Source organism: Amblyomma maculatum, chromosome 11 (assembly GCF_055883805.1).
Source record: "Amblyomma maculatum isolate TAMU_Amacu chromosome 11, ASM5588380v1, whole genome shotgun sequence".
Taxonomy (NCBI): domain Eukaryota; kingdom Metazoa; phylum Arthropoda; class Arachnida; order Ixodida; family Ixodidae; genus Amblyomma; species Amblyomma maculatum.
Genome location: NC_139354.1, coordinates 14,927,728 through 14,945,221, shown reverse-complemented (window position 1 = coordinate 14,945,221; position 17,494 = coordinate 14,927,728). Strand labels below are relative to the sequence as shown.

General features: G+C 45.1%; 1 protein-coding gene across 6 annotated transcripts in view; it reads right to left on the bottom strand.

The window, feature by feature from the left end:
* Nucleotides 1-17,494, bottom strand: part of Pld (Phospholipase D) — a 112,187-nt gene that overhangs the window by 28,738 nt on the left and 65,955 nt on the right. For 3 of the 6 annotated variants that reach the window (XM_084584325.1, XM_084584321.1, XM_084584322.1), the window contains exons 8-16: nucleotides 16,850-16,999; nucleotides 15,378-15,543; nucleotides 14,708-14,818; nucleotides 14,323-14,462; nucleotides 12,334-12,415; nucleotides 11,289-11,385; nucleotides 9,205-9,419; nucleotides 2,048-2,137; nucleotides 1,083-1,118 (exon numbers count right to left, since the gene is read on the bottom strand). In XM_084584325.1, the coding sequence (XP_084440451.1) occupies nucleotides 1,083-1,118; nucleotides 2,048-2,137; nucleotides 9,205-9,419; nucleotides 11,289-11,385; nucleotides 12,334-12,415; nucleotides 14,323-14,462; nucleotides 14,708-14,818; nucleotides 15,378-15,543; nucleotides 16,850-16,999 (1,087 nt within the window). The remainder of the gene's footprint in view (nucleotides 1-1,082; nucleotides 1,119-2,047; nucleotides 2,138-9,204; nucleotides 9,420-11,288; nucleotides 11,386-12,333; nucleotides 12,416-14,322; nucleotides 14,463-14,707; nucleotides 14,819-15,377; nucleotides 15,544-16,849; nucleotides 17,000-17,494) is intronic. The other 3 variants (XM_084584324.1, XM_084584326.1, XM_084584327.1) reach the window with 3 other exon arrangements.

The window sequence follows — 17,494 nt, the reverse complement described above, 5'->3', positions numbered from 1 at the left end:
GGTAACATCCATGCTCCTCACCCACTCATACTGCCAAGACAAGTCAACCTACTTTTCAAGTTATCATCAAAGGAAATATAACTATTTACCTTGCTTCCAAATCCAACTATTTTGGTCGCTACTAAACACATACTTCCACTTCTTGCATGTACTGTGCCAAGGCCCGAGCACGATGACAGCAAGCACGGTGCTCGAGCATGGCGACCATCAGAGCAGCGATTTCAAGTGTCAAAATGACTCTGTAGAGCTCTTAATAGAAATAGGTGAACTCTCTGATAGAGCGTTGGAAGACGAAGCCTTTGAGTAAAACGAAAGTGTTGCTGCACTGCCGATGCAAGAGTTTTCCTTTGGCATGAGTGTTGCCTCTTTTCTGTCATTTCATTCCATGTAAGCAGTGCTCTTACAGGCACGAAACATTTCGCGATGGTCATGCAAGCATGTATAACCAAGCCTCATTTTTCCTACCTAACTAGGTAAATTCAAGTGCATCTTATAAAAGGATTCACTTTTTTGTTTCAAGCCTCTGATTATGAGGGGCGCATATTGCACACAAGTGCGTCTTATACGCCAGGAGATATGGTACACTGACCCCCTCCACACTCAAGAGCCAACAGCAACCAAAATTGAGGTAACCCGGACAGAAGACGTATTAACACAGACTGTGTTAAGCTTGCATTAGTGTCATTCTTACAGAGCTCGAAATGAATGGGCTTAAAAGAGAGTCCTGCAGTCTTTGCCCACTTGTTTGTGCCTTGAAAAGTGTGCAGTTGAGGGTATTGCTGCATAATCTTTTTCAAAAAGGCATCAGCATAAACCCATTGCAGTCAGGGAAAAAGTAATTATGACTGGACAGCCATGCAGCAGGCGAACATTCAATGCAAGCACTGTAAGCACTCTTTAGGCTTAACACACACTGAAAGCCACACAACTGCGGCATGCAAGGCCACCAACGGACCAACAAAAATAGAAGCGAGAAAAGAAGAAAAGATCATGAGAAGAAAAACATGCCAACGATATTTGTGCAGCCAGACAGATGTGCAAGCCACGTGTGCTTCTGTGCAGTCCCTCGAGATGTGTCGTACCTCGGCTTGCTGCTGCTTCTTTAGCTTCTGGCATGCCTATGATGTGGCACAGCCCAAAACCGGCCAGGGTGAACCATCGACGAAGCCATGGCAAACAAAACAGGCCCCCGTTGTTAAAGATGATGCCATTTTCAGCAGAAAAAAAACACACCAATACGAACACAAACCAGACTCAAAAATCACAGCCAAGAACAGTCGGTTATGGCGCTGAAAGCAAGCCAGTGGATATTAGTGACGGCCATGCACGTTAAAAGGCTTTGACTATGCCATTAGCACACGTAAAGCTACGGACTCACCTGACACAATGTTACCCATTTTTGACACGGGTTTCGTTGTTAGCAGTTTACATTAGCGCTAAAAACATACGTTGAGTAATGTCTCTACTAAGCAACTACAGCAAAGTCTTGTGTCATGGTTTGGTTACCAATTGAATCATTTGTAGTTAAAGCTTGCATGTAATTTAATGAGCTGTCCAGATAGGCATAAGCCGCATACAGTTTTGCTCGCCTTTCAAATAGTTTGGTATATAAAAACTGCCTGTTTAACATCTATTTCCCAATGCGCAGAAATATAAAAAGTTATGTATACTTGCGCAAAAAACGGGACACAAAAAGGCACATAAACGACATATACGGTGCGCACCGTATATGTCGTTTATGTGCCTTTTTGTGTCCCGTTTTTTGCGCAAGTATACATAACCTTTCAAAGATGAACCAACTCGCCCAAACAAGAGTATTACTAGAAATATAAAAAACTGCTATTATCCACGCTCTGACTGAAATGGAATCCAAACCAAAACACAACCTTGCCAGTGTTTCAAGTATGTTCGAAACGTACATGCGATGGTAGCAAGCAACTATAGCGAGAAAGATCTATGCGAACTTGATGTGAAAAGTTTGACGCCTTAAATGCAGGTCTAGAAGCACTACCAAGTGAGGATAGCGAAGTTCCCAAGTATAACCTACTGTCCTCTCATTCACTTGTAGGAGACCCTGAAGACACGGATGTGTGCTCTGTCCACTATATTCTTCCTTGGGATTACTTTGCTGTGGCTGCTGTACAGAACGAAAGACACACACAAAGGAAGAGAGGGGCTGAGATCCTGCATTCAGAGTTCTGACACCGGTGCGAAGCAATGTGCTATAGCGGTTTAAAGGGACAGAACACTGGCCAAAATATGTCATGAGATTATGGTGGAGATGAAAGGACCTTGCCTCATGTAGTACAGATCGAGCACTACAATATCAAAGAAAAGAGGCTTTACAATTTTAATTTGCCATTGAAGATCATATAAAAACGACTGAGGTGCTATCTAGCGGAAAAACCCTATTACTTTCACTGTAGTAATCCACGTGACTACATGTCAGCAAAATATACAGCAGAACCTCGTTCATATGTTCGCTGTTCATACGATTTCTCGTTTCATACATTCAGAATCACTAGCAGTAGAACATCTCACATAGAGTTACACTATTTTTCTACAGATTTATACATTCCCAGATAACACGATTTCCCAGTTACTACGATCAAAATTTTGGCAAACTGTGGCTGTATAATACGTTTTGCGATCAACCGGACGTATGCTAACGAGCACTCGCGACGTGAAAAACTGATAAGCGGCGATCAACCGCTGCAGTTGCTTTCCTGCAGTGCCTAAGTGAACGGAGCAAAGCATCACAGACAGCCAACGGGCCAGCATACGAGGTGCTTGTTCCCGCGGAAACATGCCTTCATGACGAGAAATGCGGCGGCTTCTTACACGGTGCCTTAACGGTATAGAGATGAACCATTTGATAACTACAATTACAGTAAAACCTCATTAATTCGAAGTTCTTGGGACCGAGAAAAACCTTCAAATTAACCGGGATTATCAAAAACGGAAGAAAAATGAAAAATAATTGCACGATACCTTAGTGCATCAATACAGCCCCTTTATTTAGATGTTCACTTGAAGTAGTCATCGATGCGTGACTGCTTGACGCGGTAGTTCGCGGCACCGTAAGTCATGTTCTCCAGTTGACTAACAATGCACAGCATATCACCGTTACCACTACTAAACTCCACAAAACTGCGCACAATGTTTAGTGACTCTATGATCGCAGCTAAAGCCGGTGCATGGGCAGGTTCAGCATCAGGATCATCGTTGTCGGAATGTCCTCTGTCAGTGATCTCACTTCGAAGTCCGCATACGACGTTTGCACATCAAATTCTGCATTCATGTAGTCTATGAAATTGCAGCCACCGTCATCTTCAGCGATGTCGTTCATGCGCACACAGAATGCTTCCCCTTCATTGTTCAATGTACTATAGGTATCAGACAAGTCATTGCAACCGTCACTCTATTCATTGGGCAAACCGGCATCTTCCCGCTTAGAAAACCCAGCGTGCTTGAAACAATGCTGAATCAGATCGCCCTTTACTTGCTTCTAGGCGTACGCAATTAAACAAATGGCACCTAAAAGATCCACAGAATACTCTTTGCCATTGTCATAGCAGAGGAGGATCCTTTTCAACAGATGGTAGTAATAAAGCTTCCTTGCATGCAGGATATTCCTTGGTTCATGGGCTGAGATGTTGCGGTCACATTCGGTGGCTGAAAGATAAGCTTAATCGTCTCCAAATTCTGGATATCACCGTGGGCTGGGCAGTTGTCCATAATGAAAACAACTTTCAGCCCCGATGCAGCAAACTTGCGGTCGAGGTGGCGCACATACTCCTCGAAAAGCGCTGCTGTCATCTAGGCCTTTCGGTCGCTTTTATAAAGTACACCATCCTTGGAAAGAAGTCAGGCATTTTTGAAGCATCGAGGCTTTGCTGCTTTCCCAATGAGTAGCAGTGTGAGCTTATGATTGCCGGACATACCGTATTTACTCGCATAATGATCGCACTTTTTTTTTTAAAATACTGACGCAAATTTCGGGGTGCGATCATTACGCGAGGTAAATTTTCTACAAAAAATTTTTGAGCACCGAAAACGCAAACAAGTTGCAGGTCAGACGTCTTAGAACATATATCTCGATTACAACCAAAAATAAAAGCTGAGTAAGGCTTACCTTCGCAATAAACACGCGCATTAAGCATCACATGGAGTGCACAATGCCCATTTATATTTTTTCGTCAGTACTCTAATCAAAGTCTAAATCCTCGCCATCCTCGCTTTCACTGCTGCACGACTCATCGGAAACGGCAGTGTCGTCGCTGGGAGCATCTTCACAATCCCACAGGAAGTCATCTTCCGTTCCATCCAAAGCGTTAGATATGCCTGTCTTCTTAAAACTCTTAGACACTACCTCGTCGGGGATACTGCTCCACGCGTTTTCTGTGATCCACGAGCACAGCATCTCCACGGATGGCCTTCTAATCTTTCCGCTCGGCGTCAAATCATGCTGGCCCATCGCCATCCACTCAGCATAAAGTCGTCGAACGTTGTCCTTGAACGGTTTGTTCAAAGACACGTCGAGAGGCTGCAGCAGCGAAGTCAGGCCGCCAGGAATGACTGCAATGTCCGTGCGCAGCTCTTTCAGCTTGGCACGCACGCTGTCCACAAGGTGACCCCTAAAACTGTCCAAAACCAGAAGCGAGGAAGGCAGAAATGCTCCTGGTCTTCTTCCCCAAACAGTCTTGATCCAGTCGACCATCAGGTCTGCAGTCATCCACCCTTTCATCTGTGCACGTATATGGATGCCACGGGGAAAGTTTCCCTTCGGAATAGTCTTCCGTTTGAAGATCACGTATGGTGGCAGCTTCCGCCCGTCGGCCGTCACAGCAAGCATGACTGTCCATCGCTGTTTTTCTGCGCCAGACGTCTTCACGAGGACGCTCCGAGCACCCTTCTCGTTCACAGTTGTATTCCGGGGCATGTCGAACGTTAGTGGAGTTTGATCGGCGTTTCCAATTTGCGACATGAGGTAACCGCATTTTTCGCGAAGCCTAGTGACGAAGTGATGGAAGTCTATCACTTTGCTTAAAATACGCGGCTGGGAGCCGCTGGCACGACGACGTCCGCCGCCTCAGGGAAAGTCCATTCCGTCGCATAAAGTGAGTCGTCCAACCGGAGCTAGCGCGGAAATCCTTTGCGGCGATTCCCAGCTTCCTGGCAGTTGTACGCGCCAGCGTCTCTATCATTTCTAATGACACTGCACAACCATCCTTGCGCAGGTCCCTCACGTATTCTAGGACCACCTCCTCAACATGAGGGAACTTGCCCGTTTTGGGTCCACGGAAAGCCCGCCGTGTCTTGTTCGTAGCCATCAGTTTCTCGCGCTGCTTCTTCCAATAGCGTATCCTCATTTCGTCCACGCCGAAATGCCTACCAGCAGCGCGGTTGCCATGCTCCAGTGCATAGTCGACAGCCTTGAGCTTGAACGCGGCAGTGTAACTGGCATACCGCCCCATGGTGAAATGGCGTAAACTCGCACAAAAACACAAAGCACGCTACGACGCTGCCGAATTGCAAAATGGCGAATGCCGCAAAGCATGGAATCATGGGAACTCCAACGTTACTAGACTAGGTTGGGAACTCGTCGGAATGCATTCGCTGCGGGATGACTGCAGATCAACCACCAGGCGGCTCCATGTTCGGGGTGCGATCATTACGCGGGGAATTTAAAAAATGGAATTTTGACCTCAAAATTCAGGGGTGCGATCATTACGCGAGTGCGATCATTATGCGAGTAACTACGGTATTCGCTCCGAACAGTACGGTTATCCTGTCCTTCGGTTGTTTTTTTCCACTGACAACCGCATCTTTTGGTGCAAAACGTCTTTATTAGAAGCATTTTGTAGAATAATGCAGCTTCGTCTAAATTGTAGACATTCTCTGCACACTCTTGAAGCAGTGGAGCCAGTGTATGTGCCTTCCACTGCTTGACAAAGTTTGTGTCTACGCTCTCACTTTCACCGCACACTGTCACGAATGTGAGGTTGTTACGGTCTTTAAATCGGCACAACCAGCCGTTGCTGCACTTAAATTCCTCATGGCCCAGCGCAGGGAAAGCTCATTGGCTATTTCGCGTAGCAGCGTGCCATTAACAGGTAGGTGCGCTGCATTTGCATGCTGTAGCCATTTCAGTAGAGCGCCTTCAACGTCCGGATAGGTTTGAAAACGAATCCTTGTCCGCTTCACCGAATGGGTCGTTCCGTAAGCTTTGAGAACCTTCGCTTTGTTTTTCAAGATAGTCGAAAGGGCTCATAGAGGCACGTTGTGTTTTTCTGCCAGCTGCGCTTTGAACCTCGTCCATTTTTCTGCCTCTTCAATCAGGCACACCTTTTGGCATACAGTCAATTGGTAATTGGGCATTTTCTTCTCAGAAACTCCGCTCACGTGGTCTGAAACGAAGAGCACAGCACATACAGTCCCCTCAGGGCATAGAACAGGCTGAAATGCGGCGAAGACGATTTTCTTCTCAGAAACTCCACGCATGTGGTCGGAAACGAACAGCATAGCACGTAAATATCCACTCAGGGCACAGAACAGGTTGAAATGCAACGAAGACGACGAGACCGAGCTGTGCGATGACCACAACGCAAAGGGTAGACAAAGGTACAATGGAAACTCGGAAAGACATAGTGGTGCTAGTGGCACCTAGCCGCATCTCTAAAAACTGATTCTAGCCTCAGAGACGTGCGCCACATAGCACAGATAACTGAGGTCACAGTCAGAACCAACAAATTAACCAGTTGAAACGCGCTGACTGTTCAATTTATCCAGCAGAATTTTCATAGAAAATGTTGGGACCGCTGAAAACCTTTGAATTACGTGGGATTTCGAATAAGCCGAGTTCGAATTAACGAGGTTTTACTGTATAGTGAAAGCTCGTTAATTCAATGCAGCGCCATGACTGGCGCGACGGCGCCGGAGGGTAGGGGTTGGCGCGGTCCCAGCTAACGGCCATGAAAGGCTATATGATGTCGGATGGGCACTACGGGTTTCCAAATAGAAAACGAAATCATTAAAAGAGAAAAGATCTTCTCTCTCTCTTCTTTTTTTTTTTTGAGATAGTCGTCCATACTTCCACACACAAGTCATCAACGAAAGCATGCGGTCAGTCGTGATCATGACGCTGGCTTTAAGCACCGTTCGCTTCAAAAGGCATATGCACTATGATGCGTTCCAATGACGGTGTTGTGGAGTAGACGACACCCGCCCCAAACGCGACATGATGAAGTGAAAATGAGGCCTGCACTACTGGACGGGCACTGGCACTCTGCGAAGTTGCACCCCCGGCTTCCTTTTTCCAATAGAGCTAGAGTGAAAAGGTAGTCACACCGTGATGTTATCACTGCGCAGCATCTTGTCGCACCGTCAGGAAATGCACGGTGGAATGCGATGGTGATGGCGCGAAATGGAGGGACATGCTAACGAATGCTTTTTCTTTCTTTCTTTGGTTTTGTCAAATTTGCAGTAGCAAGTGTACAGGGGGGGGGGGGGCAATACGCGAGGGGGTCATTACACGAGTATATCGGTAAATTTATTTTAATGCAAATGGTTTTTGCCAGTTTTTTTGAGACCGTTCGATAATTCGAACTTCTTTTCCCGGTCCCGTGACAATCAAATTAACGAGCTTTTACTTGCAAACGAGCTGCCCAGGTCTGGGGTAAGCAGCATGAGCAAAGCCGTGCTGACTGGCTTCTCTACATGTCACTGGTGTAAGGGGACAAAGTATTCTGACAGAATTAAGGAAGTTATCCAGGCTCGTCATTCCTTCTGAGAACCAGATCTGTTGCTAAATCTCTTAGGACAATGCAAATATGTACTGAATTCTGCTAAAGATAAAAAAGGGCTGTGCATACTTTGTGTTGATAAATGCTAGCCTACATTTTTGTGCGGTGAAAGTCGCGATTCTAAATGTCTTTGTACCTCATTCAGCCATTAATTTTCTTAGTTTTAAGCAGTTCGAATTGTACGTTTTCCCGGGTAATACGTTTTTTCTGGCATTTATTTTTTTAAACATATCAACGAAGTTTTACTGTAGCTAATTTTCATAAGTGTACACTGTTCTTTTTTCTTCTAGGAGTGCTTGTCACAATTTATTATATTTTGCACTCTCTCCACTCCATCCATAAATAAAAACCACCACTCCTTTTGCAACGTGAGAAACATGCTTTCAGGTTTTGCCACTAGATGGTGCCACAATGTTTGGAATTCCGTGAATTAAGCAATGATAATGTTCACTAAAACTTTCATTAAAGAGGCATGCATTATTGTGTCATAACAGCCTTGAGTGTGAAATGGAAAAGGACATTACTCTAAGCAAAGAATGTCTAATTACTGTCTGGTGAGAAATTTACATTTTTTTTTGGTAAGTCTTTTTTGTCGACCACCAGTCGTCATTGCAGTCGATGCTGATGGTTTTCAGCATTGGACTACATAAAAACGGGCACATGCACTGATCGAAAAATTTTCAGTAAAAAGTTTCTACAGCGTTTCTATGGAATCGAACATTTTAGACACCAATCTTTCCACTGCGCCAAAAAAACATTTGAGACCTAAAATCCAGTGTTCTGTCCCTTTAATGAAGAAAGATCCATTTGCTAAAATGAAGTCACTAATAACACCAATGTTTATATACAGTCCATCACGATGCCAATATGCTTCCTATTCACTTTCTCGTGTGCGTCATTTTAAGGTAGGAGACCATGGCTCAATAAGAGATGCTAAAACAAGCCAACCAGCATAGTTCATTTCTGTTCCCAGCACTTATTGGCACTTTAGAAACTAGGCATCCTACAGTGGTCATCATTTTTGCCCCTTAGCTTTCGAGCGGTCGCGACTGCTAGGCAAAACTGTAAAAGGCACCACAGAATCCTGAAAGTTAAAAAAAGGGCTTTAAATCTATCGCTTAAGGCAGCAAATTAATGATATAAGAGACTTAGTCTATTCATCTCAGAATGGAAGGCTCAATTAAGACAGCCAAAGTACAGTTTTGAACTTAAACTTCTTGTCAAAAGATTCTAAGTGTAGGTGTATAAAAAAGTTTAAATCCATGATTCATGCTTCAAACTGCTTTTTCCATTGCCTGAGATGTGGTGAGTTCGTCTGTACTTCGGCGACAAACTCAGACATCCGGCATCCCATATCATCCAGACATCAGACGTCCTCAACACTGTATAACACACTCACCGTAACGGCACGAAACACGCGGCGCGCGCGTTGCAGGTTCGAGGCAATTCTGGAGGAACCATCGTCACCGACCACCACTTTCCCTTCCTCTTGGTCCACATAGACGGCGCCGCCATTTGCAATACCGGCAGCAGGGACCGAGGAGTGCCTGCCCCACCTCTTGGAGTCGACGTCCGAGCTGGCCACCGGCGGCGCCTTGTCTCCATCTCCGTCAACTACAAGAATGAAGGGCGAGTGGTCTCACTTAATGGACGGCTGCAACAAAGTTTTCTGCTCTGTAAAAGGAGTCTTAGTCGAACATCAAGGAAGAGCACTAAACGAGAGATACAGCATTCATAACTGAAGCGACTGTTTCAGGAATCGCTCATAAAAACAATTGTTTCTCCAATTGAAACTGGAAAAAGTTTCTAAGAACTGGAAATGGCGTAGAAACGGGCTCAACCAGGCCCTCGGGTGCTGTAGTTGTCGCATACTGGAAGCTTGTTGCTTCTTGCAGAAATCTCAATGAGTGGGCAGGGGGTTTAATCTGGTGTTATGAGAAACGTGAGTGGCGATTGTGTGAATTTAAGACACTGCGAACGAAAGCCAACCATTAACATGGACCACAGTTCGTTCTGCCCTATTCTTTCCGTACTTCCGAGATGCATGTGATGCGCGTTTCTTGTACGATACGCGGATTCGTTTCCCTGACAGCACACTGTTTCAGCATGCAATCATGCTGGAAATTCCCTTGCACCGCCAAGCCACGCTTCAGCCTCAATCTCTTCATTGCATGCCGTCCGCAGACCGTTCACGTATAGTGGGTCCGGGTTAAGGACAATTCTCGAGCATTCATTTCTCTGTCATATCCGACAATTGCCCAACTCTACGACACGCCGCCAGGTACACGTGCCGTCTGCTACACAGCTTTGAAACACTTGTAAATACAAAAGTAGTTTTCTATGGAACATATGAAACTTCACCCGAATAAGTTTTAGGACTCACCGATCACACTGCAGCCAAAATAAAATTTCGTTTTAGTTTGCCTCTAAGTTTGCCCTTAACCTCGTAGACCTCATCAGACATGTCACCATCTGGCCAGAGAGTTAGGGCAGTCGCGATTTCCATGTACGATGTCGGCATCACAAGGCCACCTCCAAGAGCACTGTAGAGATGATACGGTGCCCTTCTTGATATACTATCTCCCAGATATGTACAGTTAGTTTTCCCGCACAGTGTTTTAGAGTGGTTGTAAGTATTGCATTTTAGAATGCATTTTGCATACAGCCACAGCAATTGTATAGTATAAAATTCATGCACATGAGTAGAGACAACACGGGACGAAAGCATAAAAGCACTATCTATCACTGTGCGCAAATTTTGCAGTCAAAAGAGAGGTGAACTTGCATACTTTCACACCTGGTCAAGTCGATCACCGATATATTTAGGGCTGCACAGTAAAATACGGAGAACATTTTTTCATACTTTCTCTTTGTCCTTGCTTTTTATTCTGCTTTAAATCTGCATCCTAGATAATCAATGTTTGCATTGCAAAGCCTTTGAACTACAATATGACCATTTGCTATAATAATGTCTTGTAGAGCGCCACTGCTGAGCAGTGATTTTGAGTGGCGTGAACTGCGATTTGTGGCATCGAGGGTGACATTCTTCAGCAGTGACCGGTGTATCGCGCAAGCACGTTTTAATAATAAAAAACTTCTGCTTCCTGCACGATTAACTGTATACACAATGTTTTCAATCAGTAGTCACCGGATGCACACTAAGCTGGGTGTGCGTTTGACGTGATGGCAAAAGTAAATGGATAGTGCTAATAATGGATGCGAACGACCTGGCAGTATTTTGTACTAATCTCCATGGTCACTTTGTCCCTACCAACATTTCCTTTCTTTGCAGTTAGTGAACATATTTTCTTCCTGTTTATTATCTACTCCTACATAAATCTAGTACTACTAAAAATTTTAACCAGGGCATTGAAGATAATTTAATGTTCATAGCTATCAGCCACCAAAGACACACACGCAGCATTTCAAGTTTGGAAACAGGTTGGGCAGAAAAAGGAAAGCAAAAGCGTAGGTCATTATTACCGACGTCATTTGTTCCGTATCCCGCAGAGAGGGTAGCATCACCAGCAGATTCTCGCTGTTTCCGTAACCGGTGTGATGCCAGGAGTCTGTTCGCCACCTGTAACATCAACAGACAAGCACATAAAAGTACCGTATGGTTTAACGGCCTTTCCCGTCATTAGACAGGACCAAGTAGATAGAGCTCGTGCAGGCTGAATGGTAAGAACATACATCGAGCGTGTTGCGAGTTCGAGGTATAGATTGCGAAAATTCTGTGAACAGAACTAGAAGTACCACAAAAGCCCGCATGATCAGCGGGTTGAGGATGGTGGACTGCACGATCGGCTTGCTGAAATTAGCGCCATTGTCTCGAAGACTACAACAAGCTGAGGATCAAATGTGTTGACTTCATTTTTGGGTTGGATTCCAAGGAACACTTTGACAGTGACTAAAAAGACCGAGGTCGCAATGAAGTGGTCTCTGCAAATCAGTTTTGCAAAAACAATGCAGACTGCATTGCATACTTTCAGTGGCTTTCGTTTTCTTCAGTCGTCATCTTGAATATTTGTGTGAAACCGAGGTAGGGCCCCCTCATATTTTACTTGATTTATCTCTAAAGTAGATAGGGAGGTGCTTTCTCGGTACTTTGTGGTAGGAGTTCCCTAGCTTATAATCCGGATACACAGAGACAAACTTTTCAGTCAAATTTTTCTACCTCTTTCAAATCATGAAGCTCATGGTGTACATTTACAAAATTCTTGTCAAATTCTCACTGCAGTGGCAAGATCAATTTGCATCACATAGGATTATCATCTTTTTGATGGAAAAATTAACATTATTGCTATTATTATTATTATTAATTTATTATTACTATTATTATTACTATTATTATAATAATAATTATTATTATTATTTAACATGCACTGACAAACATAATGTAAACTGGCGCCTTTTGCTTTCTGCCTAAACGAAACACAGCTACTGCGACCGGGATCGAGGCCCGATTCTCTGACCCAGCGTGTAGTGCATTGGACGTTTGAGATTGCAACAGACTCTGGCAACTCACCTCGTTCATAGATGTGTTGACTTCGGGCTGTTCAGATTTGGAGATCTGCCTCTGCATTTGAATTCCACCAACATCTGTGAGCCTGCAAAACATGCAGAAAAAAAGTTTAAAGAGTGCACTTTGATACTCCTGCCCAACTCACGAAAGCATTAGGCATTCCAAGATTGTAAGCCACTTCCATTCAGGTATGCCAGTAGGTTTATTCACCTCTCAATGCGTCTGATTGCCTAAAAGTCCTCATGTTAAGTTCTGTACCATTTTTAGTTCTCCGCAAAGAGAAGTAAGCTGATTTGGACAAAAGCTGAAGCCTGACCTGATATTCTGACTTGACCTAACAGCAGCAACAAACAGGTATGTTTGTAGCATGTGTGGTTGTATACCTTTGCTTTTTCTTTTGCGAATGACAATACCAGCAGAAAGGCTTGTACGTTTGCCGATAAGTTCTCCTTCGTGTTCAGCTTTAGGTTCACCATGGTTTCCAGGCAACTGTTTTAAGCACATTTAGCTGAAATATTTCCTGTTCCATAGTCATCGACAGGATCAGTACTAATGCCACAGCACACACAGCACCTTAGTTCTCCGATAACTTTAACAATTCGACCATTGAAACAAAATCTCTTGCTATGATGAAACACGCAGCTCAACAGATGACAAATCATGTTTTATCATCTATTCAGCTGCGTGTTTCGTCATGCATGTTTGACCAACTAACTCAACGTTTTACTGTATTATTGTATCTCATGCTATGTATTAGTGGTAATCCTGCATGCCATAGCCTTGAATTTTGACACGACAAAAGATCAAAAGGCTCACCTATGTCTCTAACAGCCACTGTATATAGCTACAGATGCTGAGGGCAGGTTAGCCTTACCCTTATTTGTGTTCCCTTACACCCAGCTTATAGCAACATATATGCTGCAGCAGGAAGCCTGCTCCATAAAATGGTGGGGGCTGAGGCAAGACCCTTCTCATTCTTTCTAAAGTCCGACGACATGTTTCTGTTATGCACACATCTAAGCATGGAGGTAAGAACGCAAATAAGGCCACCAAAGGCCCTGCTATCGTCAAAAAAGAGCGGCCAAATGCTATTCTGTATCAGTCATCAAAGGTAGTGAGAGACACTACACGCCCTTCTTAGCACCAAAGGGAGCAACGGCTGCCCACCTCTAAGAGAAGCAGCTAATGACAGCGGCTACTAAAGCCGCGAAACCAGCCAACATGATGAAGTGCATAGCTCAGCTTGAAGGAAACAAAGGACCTGTTCGATAACCAAGTGCAGCTACCATCCCGTGCCGTCGCATAATGTATTACATCCATATGCATTTCATGCTTGCACCTGTTGTGAAGTCTAGGCAAAGTCTAAATTATTTTCATTAATTAGGGAGCGTAGTCCTTAATACAGCAGCAAGATAAAGTTTGTCGCTAAATGTGCATAGAATAGGGAAACACTGCAAGTCACAATAATAATTATCTCTCTTGTTACGATATTGGCATGCACCACATACCATCATCAGCACCCTTAAATTTCTGCACTGACTTGTGGTTAATGACGTGCAAACACTCCACGCTGTTGCTAGTGCATGTTGACCTGCTCTGTAAATAAAGGTCTGGTTTATGGGTTTTAACTTCCCAAAGAGACTCAGGCTATGAGAAATGGCGTAGTGGAGGGCTCCGGAAATTTTGCACCTCCGTCAAAAGGCGGCCGCCGCGGCCGAGTTTCGATCCTGCATCTTTGAGTACAGTAGTCAAGCACCCTAACCGCCGACCACTATGGCGGGCTACTCTGTAGGTAAATTATGCTCCCTGTGCTAATGGCTACTCCAAAAAGCGGAATGAGAAGCTATGAAAACTGCCCCCTTTTGCACAAGTCTTCGCAGTGAACGAAAGACTGACATTACGAAGGGTCGAATAGCAAACGCGCCTCACCCCCCCCATACGCAATCCCTTTGTTTCTATGCGACACATTCAAAATCTCCCTCCTCAACTAACCTGTGGTTGAAGTCGTCCCAGCGTCCGTAGCACAGGTCCAGACCGCCCAGGAAGGCAAACTTCTGGTCGATGACTACCAGCTTCTCATGGTGCGCCCAGAGAAGGATGCCACCAGTCATGTGGTCAGGGTGCCTCAGGATCTGTCATTAGCAAGCACGAACCGCCATTAATACACTCCAGACACATTACTTTAAAACTTGGCATAGCACTAACGTTAACCACGGAAGTGCAAGGATGCCACAAGAACACCTGCCTTCCAGAGTGTCCTTGTTAGAGTGCACTCTGGGACTAGAATTACCAAACAGCTGTACAAGCATCAAGGATGAAAACCGAATTTGTAGAAACTAAGCTGATCTGAGCCAGAAGGAAGAGGTCTGTTCCTTACCCTAATGTTTGGGTGCATTGCGGCCAGCTTCTGCTTGCTGTAGAGGCTGCTGATACTGAGCGCCATCTCCACTTCCTTGTAGAGGAGGACAAACACCCTCACACCTTCTTCCTAGCGACATAAAAAAAGAAAACAACACAAGGACAGAAACGCAGGCATTGGTTGCAGCTCACCTCTTAATGCATGAAATCAGTGTACAAGATCGGCATGCGAAATAAGCATGTGGGACTAAATTGCTATCCTGTATGAAGCATCTATGTAGTCTTTTTCAAAAATATACAGCACAGGAGGCTTGCTTCTAACCCAGGATCCTGGAAGCTGTCGCGAAATACCTAAGCTCGATATGTCTGAAGATGAGATTTCTTGTCACGTGCGAGATTGTGAACGATGGAGATGTGAAACGAGCCCCATTAAGACAGGGCTTAAGCTGGAACCGCATGGTGCGATTTAAGGCGTGATTGCCACGCAGATGGTGGGACGCGTGCCCAGCACAAATAAGTTCAAACATGCGATTACAAAATAAAATGTTTTGTGATGAGATACGTAATCTGGGAGCCAAGTCATTTCTTATGAGACTGTAGAAAGATGCTGTTAAATCACATTCACGCTCTGTTGCACCCTTATTTTTAAATTACAGTGAGATCAATCATGAAATGATGCTGATGCCTACTGCTTTTTTCTGAAGAAGCTGATCGAGGCGCCAGCGGTTGTTGGGCACCACTGGTCGTTTGAGGTAGATCTCGGGTGTAAGCCACCAGTCGGCGATGAAGATCTCTTCCTTGGCGAGGTCGATGGCATTCGCCACTGCCTCACAGTACTTGGACCCGTCAATGTACCTACAGAGAAGCACCAGAGATTACCACGTACGACACAAATGCTTCAGGTCTCCATGTTTCACAGCCACACCAGCTCTAACTGCCCTGTTTGCGAAAAATTCTAGTATCAACAAACATCGAGAGCAAAGGGATAAAATATCAGCTCAATGCAGGGAATAAGTCATTAATACACTATATATATATCCATACCTTTATCATCTTCAAGGCACTCTCTTTATATTATATCAGTATTACAGGTGCATATCTGGCTCAATGATCGCACAGTGCCGAATGTGTCTACCACAGCAGGCCTAGTTGCGGGCAGTGTCAGAGGAGAGTGCTAGGTGCTTGACGGCATACTAGGAAAAGCCAATGAAGGGCAAGGTGCAATAAGAAACTGTCCATACGCACGCATGCTACCTCAAAACAGTTTTTATTAGTTGGGTCCGCAAATTAAGGAGGCTCCAGAGTGTGCATGGCACAAATTCGACACGGTGCCATGCCCCAAGTGGTGGACTTCCCTCATGACGCTGTGGTGCTCTTTCCCTCTCCTATTCTGCCGCACCACTCCCTATCTTGCCCTGGAGCACTTCAATGCCTTGTTACTCCTAATGCATCATCGCTTCATCATGCCTCACTGTCTATCCAAGAAGACCACCTTTAAGCCTTCAGGGATGCTGCTCATGATGCAAACATTCACAACACAATCATCGCACTGTATTGTCGATTGCAACAACAGTCCGCGATAGGAAGTCAACCACATGACATGCCTGCGGTAAACTTCGAGTGAGTATAGTCCAATTATCCAAGCGATACTCAATACTGGGTACTCTCAGAGAAAAAAAATCAGCGTGCGATTATCCCGACATTGCAGCACGTGCACCGTCGGAACGTGGCGCCATTTGGCACCCTCAAGGTGATCTGTGCATGCATGAACAAAAGTGCAGCAGCAGATTGCTTCATCCGAGCTCGCTACGCTATAACTTCTTATCGTCTAGGCCTGCCGCCGGCGCGTGCTCTGCCCCAGCCAATTAGGAAATGATCATGATCACTTTCAGCCCTCTAGTATGCCCACTTGGCACTTTTCCTCCTCAAGCTCACTTCAACCCTCGTCGCTTCCTGCCCTTTCGCCGAGCCTCTTTTCTGCTCTTCACTCTCCTTCTCGTACTCTCTCAGGTGGACGGGAGAAAGACTACAACGAAGTGCAGGAATTAACAGCTATTGTCGCAGAAGTTCAAAAACGGATGACCAGGTCTCTGCACGTGCTCTCAATAAAGAACACTACACCCAGTGTTTCCAAAAACCGCGCTTTTTAGCGCATCCATACCATCGGCAGCGGCTCGCGGACCGGACCGGGGCGAAGGCGTCATATCGGTTCGGGTGCGTGAAGTCCCGACCCGACGTTTTTGCCAGCTCCTGGAGGTGGTCTTTCCACTCCCGCTCCTTACGCTTCGTCCAGCACTTCACCAAGAGATTCCTGTGCGGCCAACAAAAATGCTTCATCAATACAGAATGGTATGCACACTAGTGTATTTATATACAAACTATCATTGCGCATTGCCCCTAGAGAATAGAAATAGCCAGCGCCTCCTCTACTTTAGCATGCCTGGTGCGTCAGAGCCGAGTCGACCACTCAACCCTTTCCTATATACGCGCGCCTTCGCCATAGAGTGGTGCTGTCTTCTGACACTTTAGTCTGCACCAAACGCCCACACAGTGTGCGTGTTGCCCTATAGAGAGAATATTGTCGTTTTTTAACATTTTCTTTTTGGTGCCTGTCTATGTACAGCCATTATTATAAAGACAGCTGAGCATTGCAAGAAGTAATGCACAGCACTGCTGTGCCCATCTTGCATGTTAAGCTGCACAGAACAACGCATCTTGTTCACTCCGTGAAAAAAGGCTTAAGTTTTTATCAGCAAAGTACTACAGTAAAACCTCATTAATACGTACCCGCATACCATGTAATTGC